General features: G+C 38.4%; 1 protein-coding gene across 1 annotated transcript in view; it reads left to right on the top strand.

The window, feature by feature from the left end:
• GUCA1C (guanylate cyclase activator 1C) overlaps positions 1 to 15,248 on the top strand; it is a 35,948-nt gene that overhangs the window by 4,625 nt on the left and 16,075 nt on the right. Inside the window, 1 exon segment of the mRNA XM_057488607.1 lies at positions 15,077 to 15,203. Coding sequence (XP_057344590.1) covers positions 15,077 to 15,203 — 127 coding nt within the window.

Below are 15,248 nucleotides of genomic sequence, written 5' to 3'. Positions count from 1 at the left end.
AGTTTCAGAAATGTCTAGGTTATTTCCACCCAACTTTCTCTCAATCTCTTCTTCACCTGGATGAGGTTAGCATCCTGGTCTGACAGCTTGTCCAACCTGCCCTGACTGCCTGTTTCCTTCCACACAGCATCTCTCCAAAGAAAAATCCTTAAATTGGGATTAATAGATCCAATATCCTATGAATTAGTCACAGAAAAAGAGCCCAGAGAAAATGTAAGATTATAATAAAACCAGAAAACTTTCACAGACCTATCAGATCCATGTTTCACAAGGGCCCAGCACAATAAATAGAGATCACTCCATAGTATACGCTGAGAAAGTTGTAACAACAGGAATAGAAGATCTAAAATCTTCAAAAAAGGGAAAAAAACAGCAAACAAAATGGAAATCAAATAAGCATTGAGCTTTTTAATACCTACACTGGATGCGAGATGTAAATGAAGAAATTCCTCCATAATTCTGAGGGGAAAAGTATCAAGCCAAATCAAATGTGAAGAGAGAATAAAGATGTCCAAGGACTAAAAAATTTACTTCACACTTATTTTTTTTTCTTAGGAAGCCACTGGAGCAGGTACTCAGCAAAATGAGGAAATATATCAACCAAGAAGGAGAAAGTGAATCCAACGTAGGAAAACAGATACAGACAGTCCAGGATCACAAAGAAGAAAAGTCCAAATCAACAACTTTGCAGAAAGCCCAATGTGCTGATAACCCACTGAGAAGGAAGAAAGGGTATTCAGGGAGGAAGAACCCCCCAAAAATGACAATGATAGATTATCTATGAGGATTTCAGAAGTAATATTTATTGGTTGATATTTAATCATTCTGATGGTACATTTGAAAAAAAATTAAGAAAGCTAAGTACAAAGAAAACTATTGGGTATGGAGATTTTACTGATTTGAATGCTGAGGGTCTAGCTTGACCCAAACTTGGTAGTGAGCAAAATATGAAGTCTCCATTAAAAAAAAAAAACAATGAAAGTGTGTGGATCTTGTGGTCAGTGTTAAACCCACACAGAGTGAGATGGTGGGACTTGAAGTTAATGGGCTCCAAGGACTGACAAGTGCCACCACCACTTTAATAGTTCCTCAACCACCTATGCCACTGACATTTATGCTATTGATTTACTAAGAAAAGAGTGTCATTGCCTGATGACTCATGGCCTAAATAGAAGCTGATGAAAGGCTGAGCATTACAGCTGAGTCTGGGATGGCACAAATATTCCAAAAATAAGAGACACTGAAATTGAAAATTTTTAAGTATATTTTATTCATGTTCTGTTAGAAATTTCAGCTCACACAAGCATTCAAGAAACATAACTTTAGACTTCTAAGAAGGTGGCAGAGTGAGCTTGAACCCACCTCCTCCCACTTACAAATGAAACTACACTTATATACAGAGCAATTCATCTTGAGGAAGAACTGAGGACTGGGTGAACACCTGCACAATGAAGAATAGATCACATAAAAAATGGCAGGAGAGACGGAAACACAGTAAGGGAGGGATATTGCTGAGAGACCAGGACACAGATTCTCTGCCCTGGGGCATAGGAAAAAGAACCATGCTTTAAGGTGCATCTAGACCATAAGTGAAAAAAAACAATTTTTATAACTCAAGTGCCTGCCATTTGGCAGGGAAATGGCTAGAACTCTCTCCATATTGGAAGTCTGGTGAGTGCCATCATTTGTGCTCTTTCCCCACACTGGTACTGACTGGGGATCTGGGTCAGAGCACACATGCCCATTTCATACTTGGTCTAGGAGGCTTCTTAGCCCCTGCCCACACCTAGACATGTCAGTTGGAGAGCACATAGATGCCACAGTCGCCCCAAGGGCACAAAGCCTGTTGCTGATGCCTGGAGAGTGCACCCTGGCCACCACTGAAACGTGTAACCACTGGGTCAGTCACAGGTACTAGCCAGTAGCTGTGGAGTCAGGGCTTCCCTGGAGCTGGTGGTCACTGTACACTCGAGCTGCTGCTGTACCAGCGACATGAAGCCAGAAGCTGCAAAGTGAGGCTGACCTGGGGTTTGGGCCTGGGCCTGGGGCTGTATTGTGGGTACTACCTACCCCTCAAGAGTGCACCTGAGCCTGTGGTGCAGAGCCAGTAGCTGCAGAGGAGGGCTTTCCTGGAGACCATCCCTGGGGCCACTGCCTCCCCACTAGCATGGACCCCATTGGTATCCATTCAGGAGCCCCACTGATTGGGCCCCTTGGACCATGACCCTCTCCAACCATGCCCTGTGAACCCTGAAATAAGGACACCCTCACCTCATGCTCACTAGGCCTCCAGCCTACCAGCCAAAGCCGCCAGGCATATGCAGTCTATCCAGGAGACCTTCTCTATACAAGGACAATCCTTCAAGACTGGGAGAGGTAGCCCTGTCTTCTAATTCATAGAATCATACACAGAAAATCAAGCAAAATAAGAAGACAGAGGAAAATTCTTGAAATAATAGAACATGACAAAAGTACTAAGTGAAACAGAATTAAGCAATCTACCAGATAAGAGTTCAAGTTAATGATTATAAAGATGCTCACCAGACTTGAAAGAACTTAGGGGAAAAACTCAGAACCTCTATGAAGAGATAGAAAATAAAGAACAGAACTAATCAGAAATGAAACATGCAATAAATGAAATGAAAAATACACTGGAGGCAATCAAAAATAGATTAGACGATGCAGAAGAATGAGCCTGTGATTTGGAAAACAGTAATGGAAAATGTTCAAGCTGAACAATAGAAAGAAAAATAATAATAAAAGGAAAGGATAAGTTAAATGAGCTCTGGGAGAATATCAAATGTCTATTCCCATTATAGGAGGCCCAGAAGAAGAGAGAGAAGGGAGTAGAAAACTTAATTGAGGAAGTAATACTGCCCTAACCTAGGAAAGGAAACAGACATCCAGGTCCAAGAAGCAGAGAGAGCACCAAACAAGATAAACACAAGGCAGTCCACACTAAGACACATAATGATTAAAATGTCAATCTACCACAAAAAGAGAATCTTAAAAACAAGAGAAAAGCAATGAGTTACCTACAAAGGAAACCTCACAAAGCTATTAGCCAGTTTTTCAGCAGAAACTCTACATGCCAGAAGAGAATGGCATGACATATTCAAAGTGCTGAAAGGAAAAAAACCTTTAACCAAGAATACTCTGTCCAATAAGGTCATCATTCAGAATGGGAAGGGAAATAAAGAGCTGCATAGATAAACATAAGTTAAAAGAATTCACCAGCACTAAATTGGCCTTACAAGAAATGTTAAAGGGCCTTCTTTAAGAGGAAAAGAAAAAGATCCTAACTAGAAAAATATAAAAGTGAGAATTTCACTGATAAAACCAAAGTTATACTGAAGTAGTAGGTTAATAATTTAAAAGCTCATATTAAGGTCAAAAAGGAAAAAGTAGTATAATTAATGATATCTAAAAGTTAGTTAAGGGAATCACTAAATAAAAAGGTAAAAAAAAACTAGGTATTATATACAAATTGGAAGGGGGAGTAAAAAAATGTAGTGTTGTTAGAATGTGTTCAAACTTAAGTGACAATCAACTTATAGATTGCTATAAATGTGGGGTGTCGTACAAGAACCCCATACTAAAATGGGTACAGACAAAAAATGAAGGGAATCCAAACATAACACTAGAGAAAGTCTTAATGTACAAGAGGAAGGGAAGAAAGGATTGAAAAAGAACAACAAAAACAACCAAGAACATTGTTAAAATGGCAGTAAGTACATATCTATCAGTAATTACTTTAAATGTAAATGGACTAAATATGCTAATCAAAAGACATGGGGTGACTGAATGGATAAAAAAGCAATACCTATGTATCTGCTGCCTATAAGAGACTCACTTTAGACCTATGGACACACACAGACTGAAAGTGAAGGGATGGAAAAGATATTCCATGCAAATAGAAATGGAAAAAGAAATGGAGTAGTTTTATATTAGATAAAACAGACTTTAAAAAAATATTGTAACAAGAGACAAGGACAAAATATAATAATTAAGAGTACAATCCAGTAAGAAGATATAACAATTGTAAATTTCTATGCACCTATCAGAGGAGAACCTAAATATATAAAAACAAATATTAACAGACAAAGGGAAAGATTGACAGTAATACGATAAAAGTAGAGGACTTTAACAACCCACTACATCAATAGAGAGATTATACAGGCAGGAAATAAGTAAACAGTGGATTTGAATGACACATTAGGCTATATGGAATTAACAGACATATATGGAACATCACATCCCAAAACAGAATACACATTCTTTTCAAGTGCACATGGAACATTTTCCAGAATAGATCATATTAAGCCACAAAACACATCTCAGTAAATTTATGAAGACTGAAGTCATATCAAGCATCTTTTTCAACCACAGTAGTATGAAACTGGAAATCAATTAAAAGAAAAAGTTAGAAGAAGCACAAACAGTGGAGGCTAAACAGCACGCTTCTAAACAACCAACGAAGTCATCAAAAAGCTGAAGAAATAAAAAATATTTAGAGAATAATGAAAATAGAAATACAATGATTCAAAATATTTGGGCTGCAGGAAAGCAGTTCTAAGGGGAAGTTGTTAGTGATACAAGCCTACTTCAAGAAGTAAGAAATATCTCAGTTACACAGCTTGACACTTAAAGGAACTAGAAAAAGAGAACAAACAGCTAAAGTTAGTAGAAGAAAAGAAAAGATCATAATGGAAGTACATGATATAGGGACTAAAAATACAAAAGATGAATGAAACTAAGAACTGGTTCTTTGAAAAGATAAAATTGATAAACTTTTAGCTAGACTCATCAAGAAAAACTACTCAAATCAGAAATGAGAAGTTAATGACCAACACCACAGAAATATAAACAATTTTATGAAAAAAATATTCCAGCATATTGGGCAACTTAGAAGAAATGGGTTAATTCCTAGAAGTACAATCTTCTGGGTCTGAAGCAGGAAGAAATAGAAAATTTAACAGATAATTCATAGTAATAAAATTTAATCAGTAATCAAAAACTCCCAACAAACAAAATTCCAGGAGTAGATGGCTTCACAAGTGAATTTTACTAGGCATTTAAAGAAGAGTTAATATTCATCCTTCTCAAACTATTCCAAAAAATTGAACAGCAAGGAAAGCTTCCAAATTCATTCTAAGAGGTCAACATCACCTTCATACCAAAACCAAAGAAATTACAAAACAGAAAATTGCAGACCAGTATTCCTGATGAACACAGATGCAAAAATCCTCAACAAAATATTCAAAATTCATGAAAAAGATCATTCACCATGATAAAGTAGGATTTATTCCAGGGATGCAAGGATGGTTCAACATCCACAAATCAATCAATGTGATATACTACATTAACAGAAGGAAGGATAAAAGCAAATGATCATCTCAATAGATGCTGAAAAAGCATTTGACAAAGTTCAACATCCATTCATGATAAAAACTCTCAACAAAATTGTTATAGAGGGCACATATCTCAACACAATGAAGTCCATATATGACAAATCCACAGCTAACATACTCAGTGGCAAAAAGTTGAAAACTTTTTCTTTAAGGGCAAGGAAAAGACAAGGATGCCCACTCTTGCCACTTTTATTCAATATAGTCCTAGAAGTTCTAGCCACAGCAGTCAGATAAGAAAAAGAAACAAAAGCACCTAAATTAGTAAGAATAATAGTGTCACTGTTTGCAGATGATACTACATATAGAAGACCCTAGAATCCACCAAAATACTATTAAAATTAATAAATGAATTCAGGATAGTCACAGGATACAAAATCAGTGACTAATCTATTGCATTTCTATTCATAAATAATGAACTAGGAGAAAGAGAAATTAAGAAAACAATCCCACTTGCTATTGCATCAAAAAGAATAAAATACCTAGGAATAAATATTTAAGCAAGGAAGTGAAAGACCTGCACTCTGAAAACTATAAAATATGAGATAAAAGAAATTGAAGACACCACAAATAAATGGAAAGCTATTCCATGCTCATGGATAGGAAGAGTTAAGATTGTCAAAATGACCATACTGGCCAAAGCAATTTACAGATTCAGAGGAATCCCATTTTTAGATTGGCAATGGCATTTTTTCACTAAACTAGAGTGAATAATCTTAAGATTTATATGGAACCCCAAACAACCAAAGCATTCTTGAGAAAGAATAAAAAAGGAAAAAGGTGGGGGCATCATGCTCACTGATGTCAAACTATATGACAAAGCTTCAGTAATCAAAACAGTATGATACTGGCACAAGAACAGATACATAGACAAATGGAACAGAATAGAGAGCCCAGAAATAAACCCAGGCATATATGGTCAATTAACCTATGGCAAAGCAGGCAAGAATATACAATGGGGAAAAGACAGCCTCTTTAAGATATGCTTTTGGGAAAACAGGACAATCTTATACACAAAAATAAACTCAAAATGGATTAAAGACCTAAATATAAAACCTGAAAACATAACATTTCTAGAAGAAAACATAGGCAGTAAACTCTTGAATGTAAACATTAGAACTTTTTTTCTGTATATGTCTCCCCAGGCAAGAGAAACAAAAGCAAAAATAAGCAAGTGGGACTACATCAAACTTAAAAGCTTTTGCATAGCCAAGGAAACCATCAGCAAAACCAAAAGACAACCTACTGTATGGGAGAATATATTTGCAAGTGATAGGTCTGCTAAGGGGTTAATATCTAAAATACGTAAAGAACTCATACAACTCAAAACCAAAAATAAAAATCTGATTAAATACTGGGCAAAAGAGCTGAATAGACATTTCCCAGATGGCCAACAGACATATGGAAAGATGCTCAACATCACTAATCATCAGGGAAATGCAAATCAAAACCACAACTTGATATCATCTAATACCAATCAGAATGGCTAGCTAGTATAAACAAGACAAGAAATAACAAGTGTTGGTGAGTATGTGGAGAAAAAGGAATCCTTGTATGCTATTGGTGAGATGGCAAATTGGTGCAGCCACGATGTAAAGCAGTATGAAGGTTTCTAAAAAAATGAAAATAGAAATACCACATGACCTAGCAATTCCACTACTGGGAAGCTACCCAAAGAAAATGAAATCATTAATTCAAAAAGATACATGCACTTCTATGTTTATTTCAGCTTTATCTACAATAGTCAGAATATGGTAACAACCAAAATATCAATGGATGAATGGATAAAGATGTGGTACATATATACAATGGAATATTAGTCAGCCATAAGAAGAAAGAAATCTTGTAAATTCTGACAACACGATGGACCTAGAGATTAAGTGAAATAAGTCAGAGAAAGATGAACACCATATGTCTTCATTTATATGAGGAATCTGAAAAACAAAAACAAAATAGAAATAGACTAATAAACATAGAGAAATGGGCAGTTGTTTACCATGTGGGGGTTTAAATAAGTGAAGGGGCTTATAACACTGGAGGGGAGTGGTGAGGAGGAAATGCCAGGGCAAAATACCTTTGAAACTGAAATCAGTCAAAGGGATAAACAAAGTGAGAGAAACCCATTTATTTCTCTCTTGCGACCCAGCTGCAGCAGAAGAGGCCCCACCCAGCATCTCAGATCCACATATGCCCTCACTTGCCCTTGTAATTACCTATTGATACAGAGATGGACTACTGCTCTCCACTCCTTGGAAACACCTGTTGATATGCACCTATGGAGATGCACTAAAGCCAGGCAAGATATTCTAAAAATATTGCAATTTTACCCACAGGAATAAAGAGGTACAAACATCATATAATAAAATAATTTAGTCACAGAGATGGAAGTATATAGCCTAGGGAATATAGCTCATAATATTGTAATATCTTTGTATGGTGTCAGATGGTAACTACATTTGTTATGGTGAGCATTTAGTAATGTATGTAACTGATGAATTCCTAAGTTCATCTGAAACCAGTATCATATTTATATAAACTGTATTTGAGTAAAAAAATAGATGTTAAAAAAGTACAAAAAAAATGTGACTTCATTTTCCACAATGAGGTTAATTTATATTTTGAGTTCCCATTTTACCAAGGAGAGCTCTCCATGCACTTCCCCTTGGGTGCATATAAACCTCACAGTTTTAAGAAAGGTCAGAGAAGCAATTGTCTACACTGGCATCGGCGGAGACAGCATCTCTCCCCATCTCTTGCTTCACTGAGAAAGCTGCTGTCTCTGCACAGCTAGGCTTTCTGTGCCAGATTCTCTCTTTGCTACTTTATACTCCTCGGCATGGAAGCCTCTTAGGCTGGCTCAGTATTGTCTGACCAGATACTCCTTATAGCCTTTCCTTCCATGCTATGTCAGGTTCAGGGGAACCTGGTGAGTTTCTATCCATTCAGTGATTCACAGGTGCTTCTGCTCTGACATCTGCCAGTCTCCCCTGGCATCTCCAGCACCTATCCCTTCCACCATTCTTGTCCCTCACAAAGCAGTGCCTCGACCTCTCCTTCCCCATCCCGCAGTGTCTTGCAATTCTCCCTTCCTTCCCTATTCCACACCTCCTCAGCCTATGGAATCTTAATCTAGTTTGGAAGAAGCCAGGAGAAACAAGAGAAACTGGCTCTAATTATATATTCGTCTAAATCTTTTATTTACAGCATAAATTTAATGCACTTAATCCTAGATGAATTAAACTATTAAAAGTCAAAAGCTAAGAATGAACTTAGTTTCTACTTTTCTGCTACAGTGACTTCTCTCTCAGGTGATGAATGTCTCCACTTGAAGTAAGTGAGCTGGATGATGGAAGGGATCACCAGGAGCAAAGTCACATCCTTAGTATACCATATTATCATTCTGTATTATTCACAAACATTTATCAGGCTCCTGGAGGCACGGTGGCAGAAGGGTAGGCACAAAGATGAAAAGGAATTGGTCCCTGTCCTCAAGTGAGTTTGCAATGTAGCACGATGACAAATGCATCCTCAAAAAATAAAAGGTAGTAATAAAAAATCAAAGATTTTTTTTTTGAGAGGGCACCTCTCATATTTATTGATCAAATGGTTGTTTACAACAATAAAATTCTGTATAGGGAACTCAATGCACAATTATTAATCAACCCCAAGCCTAACTCTCAACAGTCTCCAATCTTCTGAAGCATAACGAACAAGTTCTTACATGGTGAACAAGTTCTTACATAGTGAATAAGTTCTTACATGGTGAACAGTGCAAGGGCAGTCATATCACAGAAACCTTTGGTTTTGATCACGCATCATGAGCTATAAACAATCAAGTCAGATATGATTATTCATTTGATTTTTATACTTGATTTATATGTGAATCCCACATTTCTCCCTTATTGTTTTTTTTTAAATAAAATGCTGAAGTGGTAGGTAGATGCAAGATAAAGATTGAGAGAAGGCAAAGCATTGGACTAACTCTCTAGTTTCAAGGTTTCAGCTGGGCCTGGAGGATTACAGTGCTGTTTTTAAGCCCTGCCCAATAATGTGACAGATGTGCCTCTTCCTAGGCCAGCAGGCTGAATGGAAGGACCACGGGAACCCTCAATCCCATCCCAGCAGGGCAGGTTATAACAGAAAAATCACATTCAAATTTTAGAAGGGGATGGGGATGGGGATGAATAGGTAGGTGGAAGACAGTTTATGATGCAGTTGAAGATAAAAGTTAGGTCAAGATTAAATGCCCAAAGAATAAAATAAGGCAGTATCATATGACAAACTACAGCAGAACTGGTCAAGGTACATTTATGGGGATCACAAAATGAAATAAAAACTAAGTTGTAGAGTTACTTGGGAGAGGCCTTTTGGAAAAGTTAAGGGATTTGGAGATCTTGAAAGAAGTAGAGAACTTGAATTACTACTAATAAAAGCTGAACATTACTGTACCAGTCATTGTTTTAAGCACTTTATTATCTCAAAGATTCCTCCAACAATAACTATTTTTATCATTCTCATTTTACAGATGAAGAAACTGAGGCACAGAGAAAATATAACTTGCCTTAAACTACACAGAAAATTGGAATGATGGCAGTATGATTCCAAGGGCTGTAAGTTAAATTGCTATGGTCCACGCTTAGCAAAGGAGCTTAGAATTTCAATGAAAAGAACAGCTCAGATTCAAGTACAAGGTAGGAGAGAGAAGGGTCTGTGGGGCCTAACTAAGGCAGAGGGTTACTGCTAGTGCATAATGGGACCACACACTCTAGGTGCCTCGCCTCTGTCTTTTGCCCCCTATGGATAACCAGCCTGGTGCTAGAACCGCTTTTATTCTCATAGCTGAGAAATGTACTCAGAGCACTGAGAGGCTAGTAGTGACTCATCTGGGGAATCACAGAACCCTCTGGCTCCTGATCCAAATTCTTGCTGCTATATAGGTGTGAATAAATATTTATTTATTTATTATTATAGTAAGTTAAACATACATTATTTGTTTATGCCTAGGGCCACACCTAAGCATCTGGGTTTTAGCCAGAGTGCCACTGTCAGCTCTTAAACCAGATCAAACGTGCTCTAAGAATAATGATTTGTCAGATATGTATGAACAGGAAATCAGGAATGAGGCCATTTCTAATGAGCAGAAATGGGGTATTAAAAGCCTAATTACTGGTGCAGAAGGAATAGAAAGAGAAAAATGGACCTAAAAGACTTGTTGGAAGATTTGCTTTTTTTACAAGGGAGATAAAATAATTTCTCTGAATTCATGATTTTGGAACTCAACTATAAATGGAGTGATGGTTTGAGCCATAAAAACAGTTCTTAGCACTGGAATACATCTAAACACTAGGATAAAACAAAACAACTGAAACAAGGTCTCAGGTTATGAATTAGCCACCTTAGATAAATCCTGAGAATCAAGAGTGAGGGAATAGTGGGTGAACTCTTAGAAGAGTGTGATTAATCTGTTACAGAAGGAAAAGTGAGGATGAGTGGCCAAGCTGTGGCATTTCATAGATGATTACTACCATATATGTAATAGTTTACCTATAAATATCTTCCCAAATCAAAGCTTAACTTTAATGTATCAGAAGTCTTTGCTATTTTTAAATGAGCCCTTTGGTGAATCTTTATGATGTGAATCACCAAGGCCCCCAGGGGTCAGTGGACGAAGCACCCCAGGAAAAGTAGTTTGCTGGGCTCCTGTCTCACTTTGCCCCTCATTGCTGGGTATAGTCTCAGATGAGGCTCATAACCTCTCTGTGTCAAAGTCTTTAATTCTAAAATGAAGACCTATCCTGCCTACATTATCACTGAGCTCATGTGAAATAATCTAAAATCTTAAAAAAAAAATGTGACATGCAGCCCATAGAAGGATTGTATGTTTATCTGTCAAATGCAGATAATTCTAACCTCAGCCCCCACAGGTTTGAGAATAGTGAAGATTAACTCAACTTTTGATCAATCTCAAATTGTATTTCCAAATGAAAGGATGTGCCTACAAGTGGGTGTGGTTTTTCCTACCATTTCTATCCTTAATCTGAGTGTTTTAGACATTGATTTATGCTGTTGCAGTGATTACTGGTCATAGAGTAACATTAATAAAATTAATTAAATGGGAATCAACTTAGAGTTTCAACTGTCTTCTTAATCCAACCCAGAACAGCTGAATGGGGTCCCCAGCTGTACTTGAAATTCAGAAGTGACCTTTGGTTTTCTGATTCCTTAGTTTCTCTTTGTGAGAGAGCCTTTAAAAATTGGAGCAGGCAACCTGGCTTTAACTGCTGTTGTTTGTTAACCCCCAGCTGCCCTGCAACCTGTAACACTGCATTGGATTTTCTGGTTTACAGGATGACTGCAATTACTGCCGCTGTTCGTAAGACTCATTTACTGGAAACAAATGACCATCTATTAGATTTTAAACTAGGCTTCAGTCCCTTAAGGGTAAAGACCAAGGCTACTAACTTCAGAACTACCAGCATAGATGCTCTCAGGAAACATTTTTTGGACATAATAAAACACCTTCTGTTTGTTTAGTACTTCATAACTTGCAAAGCATTTTTATATATACCATCAATTATCAACATTTTGGCTGAACCTCTTACAGGATTTTTACTTGTTAAAGATATCAGTTGTACTTGCTGATGTGCATTTAAACTTAAGCTGTTGGAACTCATGTATTTTAACAAAATCTGTTGGAAATCTAGCTCTTGATTTTGGCTACATATTAGAAACCTTGGGGGATTATTAAAAATGCCAGTGGCTTGTGTTCCCACCTCAGTCCAAATGAATTAAACAATGTTTTGCTTTGTTTGTTTTAAGCTGCCAGGTGGTTCAAGTGTACAGCTGGGTATGACCACAGCAGCTATACCAGAAAGACCACAGTCAAAATGGCAGAAAACTGGATACTAGGCACATTTCTGCCACCAAAGAGCCAGGTACCATAAACATATAAAACAGTGTGGGGAAAATGGAAGTGCCTATGGCCAGGACCCTCACCTGACCCTAAACAACTTGATGATGTAACTGGCCTACTGCTAGGCTAATGCTTCCACACCCACAGGCAATAAGCTATTATTGCCTGAGTCACTATATAAAGAGCTCTGCCCAGTGCTCTGGATGGAGACAGAGATGGAGGTGGATTACTGACCTGCAGACTGCTGGATGCAGACGTGAGTCTAGTGCTCGACCTACTGCTGGGAGAATAAAGCCAGGTATAAACCCTTTGACCCTAAGGACATGGAGTTGCCATTTCTCAGTCTCACTGAATCCATAGTGAACTTGTCTGGGGCTGAAACCCTCAGGAAAGACAAACAGAGATTCTGGGTCCCAAACTATTTATTCAGAAGCAGTTCCTCTGATTGTTCTTTTTGTTACAGTCATATTAAAGAAAAAAAAACATCTGGAAGCAAGTAATTATGGATGTAAACATTCCACCATGTATTCTGCCATTTTCTATATCCTTTGTTCATTTTTTCTGTACATTAAAGAACAAGGATTTGGGCTTTTCCATGGGAAACAAGACACTCTTAGGAGGCAGGCTGACTGAATTAGGGTAAGGCTGGATTTCCTTTCGTCTGTTGCAGTACTGGTTTAGGGAGACAGGTGCCTGTACGAGGAAGCCCACACTGCCTGAGGAAGTTCCTGGAGGCTGCCACTGCTGTAGTCCTGGGCGGGCCCTCTGCGGTTGACTCATTCAGAAGTGATCAAAGTTGGACAATTGTCTTTCCTTCCCCAAACACATCTGAGACTTGCTTCTATCTAGTTCACAGTGGGCTGGACACCTGCTGAGCTGGCTTCATTCTGGGGGCAGATGGTCAGGGCTTCCTGATATCCAGGAAGCCTATTAATCACAAGCTTGTTTGATAAATATTTTGAGAAGTGCTTCGTCCCAGAACACTTAAATTTTGTGCAGTCATGGTCAAGTCAAGACTAACCATGTCTGATCTGCATGAAGATCACATTATAGAACCAATTTACAGAGATGAGTCTCCTCAGGACATTGCAGCAATTCTGTGGCTGATAGAGACGATGTTTGATGTTAATGTAAGAGTCTGTAGGTGAAATTGGGCTAGGTCATAAATGGTAGAGATAATGTTTCCCTTACAAATTTTACAAATTCACAAAAGTATTTAAAAAGTATTCACCTGTATTTGACATGATAGAGGGGACCCCTATATTGCCTACTTTATTTGCAGTTCCTAAAATGCAAATTAAATATCATTAACGATTGTTGTCAACCATATAATGTGCTTATACTGGAACTACAGGTTTCCTTACATCTGACTATCTGAATAACCATTTTCAGAAAGATGTTTCAATTCATATGTTGCTATTGACCCACCATAGCTGGTAAAATGTCATTGAAAAGTGTCACATATAAAAGAATTGAAAACATCTTAGTGTCTTCATTTTAGGGGCTCTGATGATTCATGAATTTTTCACAGACAGTGATTCTGTGAAAAGTAGCAGAAAGTTAATGCTGTGGGAAGATATAGGTTTAATCTGAGGCTATAGTTTGGTGATTTTTGTTGGATTTGGACTATTTTGTTTTCCTGAATATGAGGGTACACTAGTACAAATGTAGCTTTATCACTAGTTATTGTAATAATCATTTCAATTTCCATGTCTTCGTGTTACTCAAACATAGGATGCTATGCTTCTTGGTTAGTACTATGTAGGGCTTTGTTAGGGGTAAATAATTCATATGCGTAAAGCACAATGCCTGACCCAATATGTATAGCCATTATTACATCAACACCAATAGTCATCATTGTGTCATCATGATTATTATAACTGTAATTATGACTAGCCCTTTTCTCATCTGCAAAATGAAGGACTATTTCCAGAACTGAAGTTCTATGGCTTGAATCAATGGAGTGAAGCCAAGTTCCCTTAATGATACCCAGTTTATAAATTCATGGCTCCATCATTGGGACAAAACACAAAAGCAGATGTCCCCCTGATACACACTGAGATGATATTTCAGTATCTGTTACTAAGGGCCATTCAGGAAAACAGAGAGTGATGGTGGGACCATGTGGAGCATATCAGATGATATCTACAGTCAGATTTTATCCAGGGATGTTACAGGGCGGGGGGAATGGAGGGACGAGTGGGGGCTGTAATGCGAGTGTGAGGCCCCGAGGAGGGAGAGAGGCTGAGCCAAAGCAACAACCACTTGCACAGGAGAGAGAGAGGCTTATAGTCTCCTAGCCAAACTGTGGTGAAGGCTAAGAACAGGATCTTCTGAAGCAGGACCAGTGTGTATGCTTCAGGTTCTGGAGGGGAGGCTGAGAAAATTTCCTGGGGAAACTGTAGGTGGGGAGAAGCTTTGTTTATGGGGTGCTGGAGGCTAAACTCATGAGCAAGGAGAGAGGGGCTAAGGATCCCAAAATGGATAGAAAAAATGTTCATCACTCCAGGGAGGTAGAGAGGGCAAGGGGAGAATGAATGCTTCCTGTTCTGCTGAGCCAGATAGTCATGGGGGCTAGGTGAGGGGGAGCCTGGGAGTGGTGGCCCCAAGAGCCCCTGGGCTCACACGTCTCCTGAGGCTAAGCAGTTTATAGCACGCAGGCCAGGTCACCATGGGCTGCAGCAGTGAGGAGGGGAGCATAGGCCCCAGGCAGAGCCTTCAGATGCTCACTTTATATCAACGTTTTACCACATAGGAATCCAGAACACACTGTGCTGAACATGTTCCATCTATTCATGTCTATGAACAGCTCTTCCAGAAGAATTCATCCATAGTGAGCTTTGAGTGCAATACTGAGTGTTACGAAGAACAAAAGTCTGAGAGTAAAGCTGGTTTTGTTATTTTAGCCAGTTTACTTGACCTCTCTG

This window comes from Manis pentadactyla, chromosome 1 (assembly GCF_030020395.1).
Source record: "Manis pentadactyla isolate mManPen7 chromosome 1, mManPen7.hap1, whole genome shotgun sequence".
Taxonomy (NCBI): domain Eukaryota; kingdom Metazoa; phylum Chordata; class Mammalia; order Pholidota; family Manidae; genus Manis; species Manis pentadactyla.
The sequence above is the reverse complement of the archived record's forward strand: the minus strand, read 5'-3'. Positions and strand labels throughout refer to the sequence as shown.